This window comes from Natator depressus, chromosome 16 (assembly GCF_965152275.1).
Source record: "Natator depressus isolate rNatDep1 chromosome 16, rNatDep2.hap1, whole genome shotgun sequence".
In the NCBI taxonomy this organism is placed as follows: domain Eukaryota; kingdom Metazoa; phylum Chordata; order Testudines; family Cheloniidae; genus Natator; species Natator depressus.
In genome coordinates this window covers 26,674,599-26,691,803 of record NC_134249.1, presented here as the reverse complement: position 1 = coordinate 26,691,803, position 17,205 = coordinate 26,674,599, and the positions used below count along the sequence as shown (strand labels likewise).

The 17,205-nt window shown below is 46.1% G+C and overlaps 1 protein-coding gene across 6 annotated transcripts in view; it reads left to right on the top strand.

Annotated features, from left to right (window-relative positions):
- Positions 1-16,619, top strand: part of GARNL3 (GTPase activating Rap/RanGAP domain like 3) — a 210,881-nt gene extending 194,262 nt beyond the window's left edge. For 4 of the 6 annotated variants that reach the window (XM_074973394.1, XM_074973391.1, XM_074973392.1 and 1 more), the window contains 3 exons: positions 9,979-10,188; positions 10,530-10,641; positions 13,747-16,619. In XM_074973394.1, the coding sequence (XP_074829495.1) occupies positions 9,979-10,188; positions 10,530-10,641; positions 13,747-13,903 (479 nt within the window). In that variant the 3' untranslated portion in view covers positions 13,904-16,619. The remainder of the gene's footprint in view (positions 1-9,978; positions 10,189-10,529; positions 10,642-13,746) is intronic. The other 2 variants (XM_074973397.1, XM_074973395.1) reach the window with 1 other exon arrangement.
- Positions 16,620-17,205: the final 586 nt, after the last annotated feature.

Below are 17,205 nucleotides of genomic sequence, written 5' to 3'. Positions count from 1 at the left end.
TGGGTATTTATAGATTGTAATCAAGTCATCCCTTAACCTTCTCTTTGTTAAGCTAAATAGATTGAGGGAATCTATTCCTTGAGTCATAAGGCATGTTTTCTAATCCTTTAATCATTCTCATGACTCTTCTCTGAACCCTCTCTCCAATTTATCAATATCCTTCTTGAGTTGTGGGAACCAGAACTGGACGTGATATTCCAGCAGTGGTTGCACCAGTGCCAAATGCTGAGGTAAAATAACTTTCGTACTCCTACCGGGGTTCCCCTGTTTATGCATACCAGGATTGCATTAGCTCTTTTGGGTCCTGTGCCACACTGGGAGCTCATGCTTAGATGATTATCCACCAGGATCCCCAAATCTTTTTCAGAGTCACTGCTTCTCAAGACAGTGTCCCCTGTCCTGTAAGTATTGCCTACATTCTTTCACATAACAAGAACCTAATGCCTAGAAACTGAAGCCATACAAATTAATATTAGAACCAAGACGCACATTTTTAACTATGAGGTCAATTAACCATTAGAACAAACTACCAAGAGAAGTGGTGGATTCTCCATCTTCATGTCTTCAAATCAAGACTGGATTCCTTTCTGGAAGATATGCTTTAGTTAAACACAAGTTATTGGGCTCATTACAGGTGTAACTGGATGAAATGTAATGGCCTGTGATATACAGTTGGTCAAACTACAGGAGGGTAAAATGAGGGAAGATATGAGTACTTAGCACACAATTGAGATATTGAAAACAAAATTAATCAAGGAACCAAAGGATACAAAGAGAAGAAATTACTGAATTGCCTATATACTAATGCGAGGAGCCAAGGAACACACAAGAGGAATTGGAATTGCTCATTTATCAGCATAAATCTGATGTAGTTGTATTACTGAAACTTGGTGGGATGATTTGACAACTGGAATGTTAAAATCAATGGTTATAACCCATTTATGAAGGGCTGAGTGGCAAAAGAGGGGAGGGAGTGGAACTCTGTCAAACATTAACTGTTTCCAAATCACTGATAACTCAGAAGAAAATGATCTTGGTTATGTTTCAGTGTCCTAACACAGAGGTTCTCAACCTTTGTCCTACTGAGACTCCCCCAACATGTTATAAAAATTCCATGGCCCACCCATGCCACAACAACTGTTTTTCAGTAGATTAAAAGCCAGGGCCGGTATTAGGGGGTAGCAAGCAGAGCAATTGCCCAGGGCCTCACGCCACGGGGGGCCCCACGAAGCTAAGTTGCTCAGGCTTCAGCTTCAACCTGGGGAGGAGGGGCTTGGGCTTCAGCCCTGACCAGCAGGGCTCAGAATTCGGCTTTCTGCCCTGGGCCCCAGTGAGTCTAACGCTGGCCCTGTGGTCTGGTTTATTTTCGCAGACCCCCTAAAACCTGCTCACGGCCCCTGGTTGAGAACTGCTGTCCTAACAGATAAAGCACAAGATGGGGTACTAGTTGATGTCTGCTACAGACCCCCCATATCACTCTAGGGAACAGGATGACTGACTCTTTACACATCTATCTATAACGTGTAGGGGGGAAAAACTGTGATCCAGATGTGGCCTCACCAGTGCCGAATAGCGGGGAATAATCACTTGCCCCAGTCTGTTGGCAATGCTCCTACTAATGCAGCCCAATATGCCGTCAGCGTTGTTGGCAACAAAGGCACATTGTTGACACATATTCAGCTTCTCGTCCACTGTAATCCCCAGGTCCTTTTTTGCAGAACTGCCGCTTAGGCAGTCGCTCCCCAGCCTATAGCAGTGTATGGGATTCGTCCGTCCTAAGTGCAGGACTCTGCACTTGTCCTTGTTGAACCTCATCAGATTTCTTTTGGCCCAATCCTCCCATTTGTCTAGGTCACTCTGGACCCTATCCCTACCCTCCAGTATATCTACCTCTCCCCCCAGCTTTGTGTCCTCCACAAACTTGCTGAGGGTGCAATCCATCCCATCATCCAGATCATTAATGAAGATGTTGAATAAAACTGGCCCCAGGACCAACCCCTGAGGCAATCTGCTTGATACTGGCTGCCAGCTAGACATCGAGCCATTGATCACTACCCGTTGAGCCCAACAATCTAGCCAGATTTCTATCCACTTTATAATCCATTCATCCAATCCGTACTTCTTTAACTTGCTGGCAAGAATACTGTGGGAGACTGTATCAAAAGCTTTGCTAAAGTCAAGGTATATCACATCCACCCCTTTCCCCATGTCCACAGAGCCAGTTATCTCATCATAGAAGGCAATTCAGGCATGACTTGCCCTTGATGGTGAAATCCTAGCGGATCTTAAACATAAAAAAGAAGCTTACAAGAAGTGGAAGGTTGGACATATGACCAGGGAAGAGTATAAAAATATTGCTCGGGCATGTAGGAAAGATATCAGGAGGGCCAAATCGCACCTGGAGCTGCAGCTAGCAAGAGATGTCAAGAGTAACAAGAAGGGTTTCTTCAGGTATGTTGGCAACAAGAAGAAAGCCAAGGAAAGTGTGGGCCCCTTACTGAATGAGGGAGGCAACCTAGTGACAGAGGATGTGGAAAAAGCTAATGTACTCAATGCTTTTTTTGCCTCTGTTTTCACTAACAAGGTCAGCTCCCAGACTGCTGCGCTGGGCATCACAGAATGGGGAAGAGATGGCCAGCCCTCTGTGGAGATAGAGGTGGTTAGGGACTATTTAGAAAAGCTGGACGTGCACAAGTCCATGGGGCCGGACGAGTTACATCCGAGAGTGCTGAAGGAATTGGCGGCTGTGATTGCAGAGCCCTTGGCCATTATCTTTGAAAACTCGTGGCGAACGGGGGAAGTCCTGGATGACTGGAAAAAGGCTAATGTAGTGCCAATCTTTAAAAAAGGGAAGAAGGAGGATCCTGGGAACTACAGGCCAGTCAGCCTCACCTCAGTCCCTGGAAAAATCATGGAGCAGGTCCTCAAAGAATCAATCCTGAAGCACTTACATGAGAGGAAAGTGATCAGGAACAGTCAGCATGGATTCACCAAGGGAAGGTCATGCCTGACTAATCTAATCGCCTTTTATGATGAGATTACTGGTTCTGTGGATGAAGGGAAAGCAGTGGATGTATTGTTTCTTGACTTTAGCAAAGCTTTTGACACTGTCTCCCACAGTATTCTTGTCAGCAAGTTAAGGAAGTATGGGCTAGATGAATGCACTATAAGGTGGGTAGAAAGCTGGCTAGATTGTCGGGCTCAACGGGTAGTGATAAATGGCTCCATGTCTAGTTGGCAGCCGGTGTCAAGTGGAGTGCCCCAGGGGTCGGTCCTGGGGCCGGTTTTGTTCAATATCTTCATAAATGATCTGGAGGATGGTGTGGATTGCACTCTCAGCAAATTTGCAGATGATACTAAACTGGGAGGAGTGGTAGATACGCTGGAGGGGAGGGATAGGATACAGAAGGACCTAGACAAATTGGAGGATTGGGCCAAAAGAAATCTGATGAGGTTCAATAAGGATAAGTGCAGGGTCCTGCACTTAGGATGGAAGAATCCAATGCACCGCTACAGACTAGGGACCGAATGGCTAGGCAGCAGTTCTGCGGAAAAGGACCTAGGGGTGACAGTGGACGAGAAGCTGGATATGAGTCAACAGTGTGCCCTTGTTGCCAAGAAGGCCAATGGCATTTTGGGATGTATAAGTAGGGGCATAGCGAGCAGATCGAGGGACGTGATCGTTCCCCTCTATTCAACACTGGTGAGGCCTCATCTGGAGTACTGTGTCCAGTTTTGGGCCCCACACTACAAGAAGGATGTGGATAAATTGGAGAGAGTCCAGCGAAGGGCAACAAAAATGATTAGGGGTCTAGAGCACATGACTTATGAGGAGAGGCTGAGGGAGCTGGGATTGTTTAGTCTGCAGAAGAGAAGAATGAGGGGGGATTTGATAGCTGCTTTCAACTACCTGAAAGGGGGTTCCAAAGAGGATGGCTCTAGACTGTTCTCAATGGTAGCAGATGACAGAACGAGGAGTAATGGTCTCAAGTTGCAATGGGGGAGGTTTAGATTGGATATTAGGAAAAACTTTTTCACTAAGAGGGTGGTGAAACACTGGAATGCGTTACCTAGGGAGGTGGTAGAATCTCCTTCCTTAGAGGTTTTTAAGGTCAGGCTTGACAAAGCCCTGGCTGGGATGATTTAACTGGGAATTGGTCCTGCTTCGAGCAGGGGGTTGGACTAGATGACCTTCTGGGGTCCCTTCCAACCCTGATATTCTATGATTCTGTGATTCTATGATTGATGAATCCATGTTGACTGTTCCTGATCACCTTCCTCTCTTCCAAGTGCTTCAAAATGGATTCCTTGAGAATCTGCTCCATGATTTTTCCAGGGACTGAGGTGAGGCTACCTGGTCTGTAGTTCCCCGGATCCTTCTCCTATCAGCCTGATCTTAACCCCAGGCAAAATAATGGAGTGGCCGATACAGGACTCAATTAATAATGGAAAATAATGTAATTAATACAAATCAGCATGGGTTTATGGAAAATAGAGCCTGTCAAACTAAGATGATATCCTTTTTTTTAACGGGATTACAAGTTTGGTTGATGTAATATACATAGGGGAGATAGAACCAAGCACTCTATGAACATCCAAGGAGAGGAGAACGTGATGTGCCGGGGAGGCATGTGGTTTAGCCTAAAAAGTGAGGAGATGCACGCATTGGTTGACGTGGAATGGGGATGCCACTTTGGTAAGGAATTTGGGGTGGAGGCAGAGGGAGACTTTGGCCTTATGGAAAATAGTAAAACGGGAACCACCATCTTAGCAAGTTTGCTCATGTGACGTGCAGAGGTAATGGCCATGGCAAGATGACCTTAATGGAAAGATGTACAAGGGAACACGTAGCAAACGGTTCGAAGGGTGGTTCACTGAGGGTGGAAAGAACTAAATTAAGGCACTGGGGGGAGTTGGCTAATGGATGGGTGGAAAGACATTAAGGAGGCCGCAGAGGAAGCGGATGGTAGATGGGTAAGGATGGAGAAACCATCTATCTGAGGGATAAAGGCTCTGAGTGCTGCCAGGTGGACACAAACTGAAGAATGGGCAAGTCCAGATTGCCGGAGGTGGAGGAGGTAGTCCAAAGTGACAGGAATGGAAGTGTCATTCTAGGAATAGCTGTGGTCACGGGACCAGACGGTGAAGCTCTGCCATTTCGCCTCATAGGATGTTCTAGTAGACGGTCATTGACCATGAGTGAGGATGTTGCAGATGGGAGTGGAGCATGCCATGTCTACATTCGAGCACCATCCAAATACCAGGCTGTTAGGTGAAGTGAACTTGGATTAGGGTGTCACATGCGGCCATGGCCTTGGGTTGGCAGACTGGAGGGCAGGCGAAGAGGAAAAGGTCTGTAAATGAATACTGCTGGGCCCAAGCAGGGGGCCACAAGGAGGACCTTCACCCAATCCAGATGTATTTTGTGCAAGACTTGGAGGAGTAGGGGGTTGGGCAGTGAGACATAACAAAGCTCATTGGTCCATGGAAGGAGAGGGGCATCACCCTGAGAGCCTGGGCCAAGGACCCCTTTGGAGCAGAAAAGGGGTAGCTTGTGGCTGTCTGCTATAGCAAAGAGGTCCTAGTAAGGTGTGCTCCATTGGTGAGAGACTGAGTGGAGCATGGGATCGTGGAGTTCCCACTCGTGGTTGGCATGGAAAGAGCAACTGAAGGTGTCCACAGGGGAGTTGCTGGTACCTGGGAGGTGTACCGCTTGGAGAGTGATGCCGTGTTCGAGGCACCAATACTACAGAAGAATGGCTTCCACACAATGGGAGGGAGAAAGGGTTCTGCCTTGTTTGTTGACATACAGGAACGTCGCCATGTTGTCAGAGAGCATTTGGACATGATGGGTGCAGAGGAATGGCAGAAAGGCTTGACATTGATGTGTAGTCTGGCTTCCCTGTGTGATCATAGGCCTTGAGCCGTGTGTCCTTTGACACACGCGCCCATTCTGCTGTGGAAGCATCTGTAGTCAGGGCAGTGAGTGGCACTGGAGGCATGAAGGGGATGCCCATCAGCACTGAGGATGGCGTGCACCATCACATGAGGGAGATGAGGACAGGCGGGAGAAGAAGGACCGTCTTGGTGAGAGGAACCCTTTATGGATTGTATGTCGAGTGGAGGCAGTGGTGGAGACCGTGCATATAGAGGCATAAGAAGGGTGTCACCACAGTGCAAGCTGCCATGTGACCTAGGAGCGAGAGGCATGGCCTGACAAGAGTGCACAGCTGGCGGCGAATTCAAGTGACAAGAGAGGTGAGTGTGGCAAAGCACTCTGATGTCAGGAATGTGCTGGCCACTACAGAGTCGAGATGCGCTCCTATGAAGATGAGGCTGCAAGTGAGGATAAGGACTGATTTTTCCTCATTGATTCAGACTCCAAGGTCAGCCTGCAATGTCCGGAGACCATGGAGTGTGGGAAGGTGCAACAAGGAGCCAGTCATCAAGGTAGAGAAAAAGGGAATGACCGAAACGGCACATGTAGGCTGCAATGACGGTGAAGACCTTGGTAAATACCCTGGGTGCAGTAGCAGTGTCAAAGGGGAGGACCTTTAACTGATAATGAGAATCACCGATGACAAAGACAAGAAATTTGCCGTGGGCGGAGTGAATGTCTATATGAAAATAGACATCCTTCAGATTGAGATCCGCGAACCAGGCTCCTTTGGGGAGACACAGAAGTATCAGGGGGAGTGTAACCATCTGGAAGCGGAACTTGCGGATAGATTAGTTGAGCAATCGGAAGTCCAGTATAGGGCGAATGCCAGCTCCTTTCTTCAGTATGAAGAAATAGGGGGAGTAAAAGCCATGGTCACAATAGCGCTGCCCGATAAGGTCAATTTTTTTGGCTGCACGATCCAGTGGGGTAGAGTGGAGGTGGTGGTGTTGGTCGTGCTCCATGGCCACTTGGACTACCAAGGAGTTACGGGGTGGGTGTTGGAAAAGGAAGTCCATACCCTTGACGGGCACAAAGTAGCAATGTTCCACTGTCTTCAGGGTAAGTGTACATGATGGAAGTGTGTGCCAAAGCACCTGAGCCTGCTGGAGAATGATGTTAGGGATGGGCAGGGCATTGTGGGCAGAGCCTGGAGGCTGAAGCATATCCAGGAATTGATCCTCAGGGTTCTGTATGTCCTCTATGGGAAGATTGTAATCATTGGCCATGCACTGCAAGAGGGCTTGATATTGGGCACGCTCATCTGTAGGAAAGCGGGTGGGGAGGGTATGAGAGGATCATCCAGGGTGGAGGAGGCGCTGATGTTGACCGACGGTGCCAGTGGTTCCAGAGGTGCCACTGGTGCGGGCAGGTCCAGCGGAATGGGAGCATCCGCAGAAGTGTCATAGGTTGCAGTAGTCAACAGAGAACGTTGGTGTTGCATCCACCGTTGGTATGGGTCCCAAGCTGCCCAATAGGGCCAGGCGTATGGGTCACTCAGAACCGATGGTTCCCTTAGATAAGTGAACTACGGATCCGCTAAGTGCCCGTAAGGTGGAGGATAGGGTGGTCCTCTAGTATCCGGGCTGTATGAGAGGGCAGGAGAAAAAGGCAGGTCCACCATGGAGGACGAGTCCAAGCCCAAAGATGGTTCCAGCAGAGGCGGAGCTGTCAGAGCTGTGCGGTGGAGAGCCCACAAATAGCAGCATCAGCTCAGCTGTGGGTGTTAATGGGGACATGCATCCCAGTGTGCGCAGGGCCTGGCGGGAGACCTCCAACGGTCCTGGCAGAGTGGACGGTAACGGTGGTGAAGGCTGCAATGCCACCTGGTCGAAGTTGTCATCACTGGAACAGGGTTCCGAGACTTACGCTCCAAGCAGGGGGGCCTCCTGTTCTGCACGCAACTTCTCACCTGACGTGGCACAGCTCAGGGAGGAAACATTGCGCTTTGGAGCGGTCCCCATCAGGGATCTGCCCTTGTGTCCATGCGAGTGCTTCTTGTGAGCATGGCATTTGGAAGGATGTGGCGGTGCCACTGGCGCTGGGTGGGACGGGCCTGGAGCGGAGCTGGCTCCTGGGCGGGCCGGAGGTCCATTGGTGCCAGTTCCTGTGGAGGGCATGGGTCCATAGCCCCCTCCATTAGGAATTTGCAGAGATGAAGCTCACAAGCTTCTTGAGTTCTAGGTGGGAAGGAGCAGCAGATGGAGAAGCACTCTGCTACATGAGCTTCACCCAGACAGTATAGGCGCCTTTGGTGTTCTGGGAATTCCTCCAGCTAATTCCTAACTAAACTAACAACTATAAGCTAATGGAAAATGAGGAACGGACAACTACTCTACCACTAACTATATACAATATACGATCTGAGAATGTAATTTTTGAAAGAATAGCAATGAAGATAGGGAAATGAGGTTTCCGACTGTGGCCATGCAGTGGTAAGAGGGAACTGTAGTGTCGTCGACCCGCACAGCTTCTTAAAGCCTTGGACACACCATGCGGTGGATGCACGTGCGAGTCAACGGACACTAATATGAACAGCTCCGGCGCATGGCACGCATGCACATCCGTGATTGGAATCAACATAGAGACCATCACTCGAAGAAGAACTTATAGCACAGTTTCAGAGTTATAAAGTACCAGTAACATTATTAGTTTAAACAATCCTATCAAAGAAAGCTGCAAAGGGGTCCCTGTGAAGTTACTGCCCAGCTGCTCATAGTGGAGCTCTGATGGTAACATTGAAAAGGGGAGCTTTCATCCCCATTGTCTTCAACTGCATGTAAACTATTTTAACAAAGGGAACAGCAATCCCTATTTTCCCCTTTGTGTTCTGTATCAATAAAATGCTATAGTCATTTCACTATAAAATCATACTCTGTTAACAGCATCCACTGTCTAGTTCAGGGGCGGGCAAACTTTTTGGCCTGGGGGCTGCAATGGGTTTCAGAAATTGTATGAAGGGCTGGTTAAGGGAGACTGTGCCTCCCCAAACAGCCAGGCATAGCCTGGCCCCTGCCCCCTATCTGACCACCCCACACACACTTCTCGCCCCCTGACAGCCCCCCCAGTACTCCTGCCCCATCCAACCCCCCCATTCCCTGACGCCCCCCCCCGCCCCGGGACCCCTGCTCCATCCAACCCCCTGCTCTCTGTCCCCTGACCATCCCCGGACCCCGCCGCCCCTAACTGCCCCCTGCCGTCCCATCCAACCTCCCTCTCCTTCCCAATTACCCCCCCAGGATCCCTGCCCCATCCACCCCCCCCTGCTCCCTGACCATCCCCAGAACCCCCGCTCCTGACTGTCCCCCGCCGCCCCATCCAACCCCCCTCTCCATCCTGACTGCCCCCCCAGGACCCGCCCCATCCAACCACCCCTTCTCCCTGACTCCCCCCAGAACCCCTGCCCCCATTCAACCCTGTTCCCTGCCCTCTGACCTCCCCAAACCCTATCGCACCCCTGGCCCCTGACCGCCCCCCAAACTCCCCTGCCCTCTATCCATCCCCCTCCCCCACTCCCTGCCCCCTTACCGGACTGCCTGGAGTACCGATGGCTGGTGGCACGGTTGCACCAGGACAGGCAGCCGCGTTGCCCGGCTGGAGCTAACCACACACCATGCAGCACAGAGCAACGAGTCAGGCTGGGCTCTGCAGCCTCGCTGCCCCAGGAGCTCACAGCCCCACCGCCCAGAGCATTGAGCTGGCAGTGCAGTGAGCTGAGGCTGCGGGGGAGGGGGAACAGCAGTGGAGGGGCCGGGGCTAGCCCCCCGGGCCAGGAGCTCAGGGGGTGGGCAAAGTTGTCCCATGGACCAGATATGGCCCACAGGCCTTAGTTTGCCCACCTCTGGTCTAGTTCCAGAGTGCTTTTATGTCCAATTGTTGTCTGTTTACTTAGATGGTAAGTGCTGCAGGTAAGTGGCCATGTCTTCGTTATGACTAGCTGAACATGTTGTAACCACTCAAGTGATAAAAAATAATGTGTCAAATTATTATTTCTTTGAAAATATGAAAATCTATTTCTGGTTATTTTTTCTGTGTTTCAGGTGAAGTTCAGTATAAAAACTTATACAAAATTCCTCTCAGTAACCTGGTTGGGAGGAGCATTGAACGACCTCTGAAGTCACCATTAGTCCCCAAGGCCATCACCACCCCAACGTCCAGTGTTATTGCCTCGGCTCCTGTCAGTCACTCATTATCTTTGTCTCGTATGGAAATTAAAGAAATTGCAAGCAGGACACGCAAAGAACTACTAGGTAAAGCCTCTTGATTGATATAATCAATTCCCAATTATACTACCTAGAATCTGTGTCACCCATTTAGATTTCTGGAGTGACACATAGCAGAAAATATTACAAAAATAAAATGTCAGCTGGTGAAAAAGCAGCCTCTTTGTAAAAAGGCTACATGCTTTAAAGAAAACATAAAAACTTTGGTAATCTGGTGTCTGATTCACTAATGCACACAGTAGGTCTGTACTCTAACCCAGTCATAACGTAGCCAGTGTCTGAAGCCAGTGAAAGGTATTGTAGCTATAACAGCCCCATGAATGTTTAATCTCTTTTCTGAAAACTAAGTCTTTTATTCCTTTATTGAGGCCTCTTGGATGAGAAAGTTCCCAAATCAGAAGTAGCACAGAAGCAAAAGAAGGTTCCTCGAAAACCATCAGACCCCAAGCAGGGAGCAATAAGGTCAACAAGCAGCGACAGGTAAAGAGGAGGATTTAAAAAAGAATCACACTAAATGAGAGGGTAAAAACCTTGGGGCATGAACTATGTTTTCCTTTGTGTAGTGCAATGGGTCCTGACCCTGAGTGGGCTGCTGGGTTGTACTGTAATATTAATGATAATTTTAAACTATAACCCGTTTTTAAAAAATTCCATAACACTGCCCTGGTGTAGTGTCAGAACTGGGACCAGTAATAATTTTGGCTAAGGATTGTCAATATTTTCATATCATCTCTGGTTTCTAGGTGTTTATAGCCTTTTTGAATTATATCTGGCTGTACCTAGGAACCGAATCATGGACCTATGAACAAAACCAGACTAAATGTGCCTTGATAGGGTAACTACCATGTTTGCGCTTCTCTCAGAAGATTTTGGCAAACAGATTTGCAGATTTTGGATTCACTGGTGAGACAGGGTCAGGCCAGACAGCTACAGGAGAGTGCAGGAAGGAAGGTATAATCCTTTGATAAGTAGGTCCCTCTTCCCCGGGTAACTGAGCAGGGGTTACTCCAGGTTAATTAGTCAATTAAAAACCTGCCAGAATGGGGTTAAAAGCCTTCCCCCCAGCCAGTCAGGGGGGTGATAGGTGTTGTGAGAGTGAAGGCGAGCTGTTGGAGAGCTGAGCGGTGTGGAAGCTGCCATGGACCAGGGGAGAACCCCAGAGGTATAGAGACTGGGGAGAAACCCTACCCTAAACAGGAGCTAAGGACCCTTCCAGGTCCAAAGACCTGAAGAAAAGGACCCTGCCAGAGGGGAGAGACTGAGCTTTGCATTTGGTGTGATGCTGCCACACCCGAAAGGACTAACAGAGACTAGGGGCTTTCCCTCCCCCGGCAGGAGGATCGGGAGGAACCCTGCTGAAGCAAAGTCGGGACAATAAGCCAAGAGGCGTGGGGAAATAACCCAGGGAAGCTAGCATATTTCTTGGGAACTGGCAGCATGAGGCTGCTATTTATAGGGTCCCTGGATTGGGGCCTGGAGTAGAGGGCAGGACTGGGCCCCCTTCCCCCTTTTCCTCTTATTGGATGTCCACCGAGGAGGCCAGAAGCCCCAGTGAAGCAGTGAGGGCCTAGCAGGCCCAGAAACAGGAAGGCCGCCTGGAGACAGTATTTCCCCGCCCACCATAAAATGGGAGGGGAGGGATTCTGAGAGACAAGACGCTATCCTGACCCACTGCTAGAAAGAAGCGCGGGACCCACCGAGACAAAGAAGAAGTCCTGTTCCCTCTTTACAGTCCTTGCTGACTATATAGAATTTCTCTAAACTGCCTCCCCCTCAGCCCTGCTGCTCCTGCAATACTCAGTGCACTGTGGAATCTATACTTGAGAAGAGCAAAGGCAGGATTTGGCCCAGACATGACTGGTGATTTTTTTCATTAACACAATTTTAAATTACAGAGAATAAAAGTAGATTGATTTAAATATTTTGACTAGAAATGACAATATAAAATATTTGTTTGAGACAGTCAGCCTCACCTCAGTCCCTGGAAAAATCATGGAGCAGGTCCTCAAGGAATCAATTCTGAAGCACTTAGAGGAAAGGAAAGTGATCAGGAACAGTCAGCATGGATGCACCAAGGGCAAGTCGTGCCTGACTAATCTAATTGCCTTCTATGACGAGATAACTAGCTCTGTGGATGAGGGGAAAGCGGTGGACGTGTTGTTCCTTGACTTTAGCAAAGCTTTTGACACAGTCTCCCACAGTATTCTTGCCAGCAAGATAAAGAAGTATGGGCTGGATAAATGGACTATAAGGTGGATAGAAAGTTGGCTAGATTGTTGGGCTCAACGGGTAGTGATCAATGGCTTCATGTCTAGTTGGCATCCGGTATCAAGTGGAGTGCCCCAAGGGTCGGTCCTCGGGCTGGTTTTGTTCAATATCTTCATAAATGATCTGGAGGATGGTGTGGATTGCACCCTCAGCAAGTTTGCAGATGACACTAAACTGGGAGGAGAGGTAGATACGCTGGACGGTAGGGATAGGAAACAGAGGGCCCTAGACAAATTAGAGGATTGGGCCAAAAGAAATCTGATGAGGTTCAACAAGGACAAGTGCAGAGTCCTGCACTTAGGATGGAAGAATCCCATGCACCGCTACAGACTAGGGACCGAATGGCTCAGCAGCAGTTCTGCAGAAAAGGACCTAGGGGTGACAGTGGACGAGAAGCTGGATATGAGTCAACAGTGTGCCCTTGTTGCCAAGAAGGCCAATGGCATTTTGGGATGTATAAGTAGGGGCGTAGCCAGCAGATCGAGGGACGTGATTGTTCCCCTCTATTTGACATTGGTGAGGCCTCATCTGGAGTACTGTGTCCAGTTTTGGGCCCTACACTACAAGAAGGATGTGGAAAAATTGGAAAGCGTCCAGCGGAGGGCAACAAAAATGATTAGGGGACTGGAACACGTGACTTATGAGGAGAGGCTGAGGGAACTGGGATTGTTTAGTCTGCGGAAGAGAAGAATGAGGGGGGATTTGATAGCTGCTTTCAACTACCTGAAAGGGGGTTCCAAAGAGGATGGATCTAGACTGTTCTCAGTGGTAGCTGATGACAGAACAAGGAGTAATGGTCTCAAGTTACAGTGGGGGAGGTTTAGGTTGGATATTAGGAAAAACTTTCTCACTAGGAGTGTGGTGAAACACTGGAATGCTTTACCTAGGGAGGTGTCCTAGGAGAATCTCCTTCCTTAGATATTTTTAAGGTCAGGCTTGACAAAGCCCTGGCTGGGATGATTTAGTTGGGGATTGGTCCTGCTTTGAGCAGGGGGTTGGACTAGATGACCTCCTGAGGTCCCTTCCAACCCTGATATTCTATGATTCTACGATTCTATGACTTCATCCATGAACATTAACTGCCGGGGATATTTGATTGTCTGTAAACTTGATATTTGTGTGCATTTTCTATTGTCCAGGTTGGTGGGAATATGAGCGAATACTCTGAAAAATCAGAGTTAAAAGGAGAGGGGTCAAACTATTCTGAGGTCCTAGATCTGTCTTCAGACTAAAGTGGTTGTGCCCAGGGATAGCTGTTCATTTGCTTCTTGCTTTGATCTGAGTGTTTTCACAGAGATATTGCCTTCCTTCTTGCAGGATAATTTCAAGCTCTTTTGAAAGCAATTCTGAAGGGCGTCACCTTTCCACTAGTTCAGATCCTGATACTGCAGCAAACCAGGAGGAGAGCCCACCATCTAGCAGTCCATTTCATCTCACTACTTCATTTGATGAAGACATCATTGACTTGAAGTGAAGACAATCTTGAGTCCCTTATTTTCTCCTTTTCCTTTTCTTATGACTCTGAAGGCCTTATAGGAATGTCACAACACTGCTTTTAGTGATAACGTATGGCTGGAAATGGAGAATATTGGTGAATATTCTCTACAGAACCCAATTGGGTGAAGCTTTTTTGCCATCTTTATGTTTACCTTTCTCAGTTAAAGAACCTTGGTTCGTATTGTAACAAGGTGGTAGATATCAATGGTAGTTTTAGGATGAAAATTTTAAGTAAATAAAAGGATTCATTTTTATTCTCTCTGAACTTCTTATGTTTGGAGTACCTGAATGAGAGTAATATTTAGCTGTGTTATTTGCAGCCACTGATATTACAAATTATTCCATAGCACAGTGTGTCACGTAGAAAGATCATATTTATAAAGAAAATAATTTATTTCAAATTTTTTAAAAGATAAAAACAAACTTGTGGCAAAGTTATTTTCAGCCAGGATGATCTGTCCCTGAAGTGGTACCATTCTGTTATAATGTTTACTGAAGAACCAAGGATATTCTGTGAAGATCAGGTAAGATAAAGCATAAATTTCTAACAGTGAGAGTAATTAAGCACGGAAACAATTTACCAAGGGTCATAGTGGAGTCTCCATCATTGATAATTTTTAAATCAAAAGTGAATGTTTTTCTAAAAGTTCTGCTCTAGGAATTATCTTGTGTAAGTTAAATGGCCTGTGTTATACAGGAGGTTAGACTAGATGATCACAGTGGTCCCTTCAGGCCTTGGAATCTATTAATAAGATACAAATATGTTTTCTTAGCTCTCATCTTTCCATGTATATTTTTTTTGAGAGGAACCTGAAAACAAGATTTGGAGTATAAATTCCAGAATGCAGAGAAGTTTGTAGAAAAATATGAACTTTCAAATTATCCTCTAAAAATTGAAAATCAAAGATAAAGGAGGAAAGATGCATCAGGCTAACAACATAACTGGAATATTATCCCTGTTGTGTACCTGCAGACTTCTTGAAAACACAGTATGTAGGAGCCAGCATCTGATTTTGCATTCCATTTTCTATCAGTGTTTCGACTTGCAGATGAACCTCCTGTTAATATGCAGGCACCTGTATTTGTTGCTGTTTTCTTGTGCATTAACTGTTTAAATGATAAAATTTTAGACTGCTCCAAATAGCTACATTTTGCTGAGTGAATTCAGGCTGAAATGTCACTGAACAGCTAGGTTTTTGTGGTGAAATAGTAACAATAAACCTTTTGATGTATGAAAGACAGATTTCACCTACAAAATGATTCTTGAGGCCGTTCCTGAATTTTCTGTATGCCAAAAAATCAATTTGCAACAAAAATCAAAATGTTTTGTTTTTTCACGAAAATGTGATGTTTTCCTCCTTTTTTACTTTAAGATGTCAGCTCTATTTACAAGTTATTTCTTGTTCCATAATTAGAAATAGTTCAGCATCTTCATTATTTTAGGGATGCCATGCTGGTGTCATAGTTTGTTTCCTTCTTAGCATGAACAGCTGCAAACTTATGTCTTTTAAATGGGTGTATCTGAATATAATCCAGTTTCCTGCCTAGTACTCTATTACTAACCTTTTACCAGTATAGGTAGCTGCTGATTGCTCCGCCAAGAAAATATTTATTAACTTCATTTAAAGGATCATTTCTTATTCTCAGCTGTAACATCTGATTAAGGAAAGACGCAATATTTTCATCTGCAATCATTCTTTCATTAGAAGAAAGTATTTTAACCAGTGGTTAGTATTACAGTATTTTTAAACCAGAAAATCTGTGTGCTGTAATTCTAAGTAAAAGCATCTAAGAAAAGAGAACTGAAATTGTTTGCCAGAGATTTCAACTCTTGTGAGAGAGCACGCCACAGTTGCTGTAAAGAGCTTACACACCCTATACCATTTACCAGTTCAGTTCAGGTTGAAAAATGAAGCTGAAAGATGCCAAGCGTGGCACTTACTTTTGATGGAGTCTGGGGCCTATTCTGCGTGTGAATGACAGTATTTCATTATACAACTATATTCAGGGCAGACCATGTTAGCATGTAAGTGAACATGTATGGGGGCTCATTGAACCCACTTTAGAAGCATTAATTGCACTAACATCTCATCCTGAAAGAAACAACAGTCTTTTCTTTCCGTTTCTGCATCCTCAGCCTTGTTCCATTATGTTGCTTCTGTTGTGTTAGTTGTACATGCATATGCTCATGGGTTATTTTGGAGCCTATACTCATGTGTTGCAAACTCAGGCTTTAGTTAAAATAAAATTTTAACTGGAAATTTTGTTTTGTTTTGTCAAAATATCAAATTGTAAATTGAAATAGCTCATGGAACTGTTCTCTTCTTCTGATATTCTAGCACAGTCCACACAACTCAGCATATAAAAATTAGCATTAGCAAGATCCTGAAGCTGCTGAGGGAGTTAAGAGGGCATATTGAAGGGACTTAGCAAAGAGCTGCATAATAAGTAGGGCTGTCAAGTGATTAAAAAAATTAATAGCAATTAATCATGCAATTAAAAGAATCGTGCAATTAATTACACTGTTAAAGAAGAATAGAATACCATTTATTTAAACATTTATGGATGTTTTCTACATTTTCAAATATACTAATTTCATTTACAACACAGAATACAAAGTGTACAGTGCTCATTTTATATTTATTTTTGATTACAAGTATTTGCACTGTAAAAAAAACAAGTGTTTTTAATTCACCTAATACAAATATTCTAGTGCAGTCTCTTTATCATGAAAGTTGAACTTACAAATGTAGAATTATGTACAAAAAAATGCATTCAAAAATAAAACAATATAAAATTTTAGAACCTGCAAGTCCACTCAGTCCTACCTCTTGTTCAGCCAATTGCTCAGACAAACAAGTTTGTTTACGTTTGCAGGAGATAATGCTGCCCGTTTCTTGTTTACAGTGTCACCTGAAAGTGAGAACAGGCATTCTCATGGCACTGTTGTAGCCAGCATTGCAAGGTATTTATGTGCCAGATGCACTAAAGATTCATATGTCCCTTCATGCTTCAACCACCATTCGAAGGAACATGCGTCCATGCTGATGGCAGGTTCTGCTCGATAACAATCCAAAACAGTGTGGACTGATGCATGTTCATTTTCATTATCTGAGTCAGATGCCACCAGCAGAAGGTTGATTTTCTTTTTTGATGCTTCGGGTTCTGTAGTTTCCTCATCAGAGAGTTGCTCTTTTAAGACTTCTGAAAGCAAGCTCCACACCTTGTCCCTCTCAGATTTTGGAATGCACTTCAGATTCTTAAACCTTGGGTCAAGTG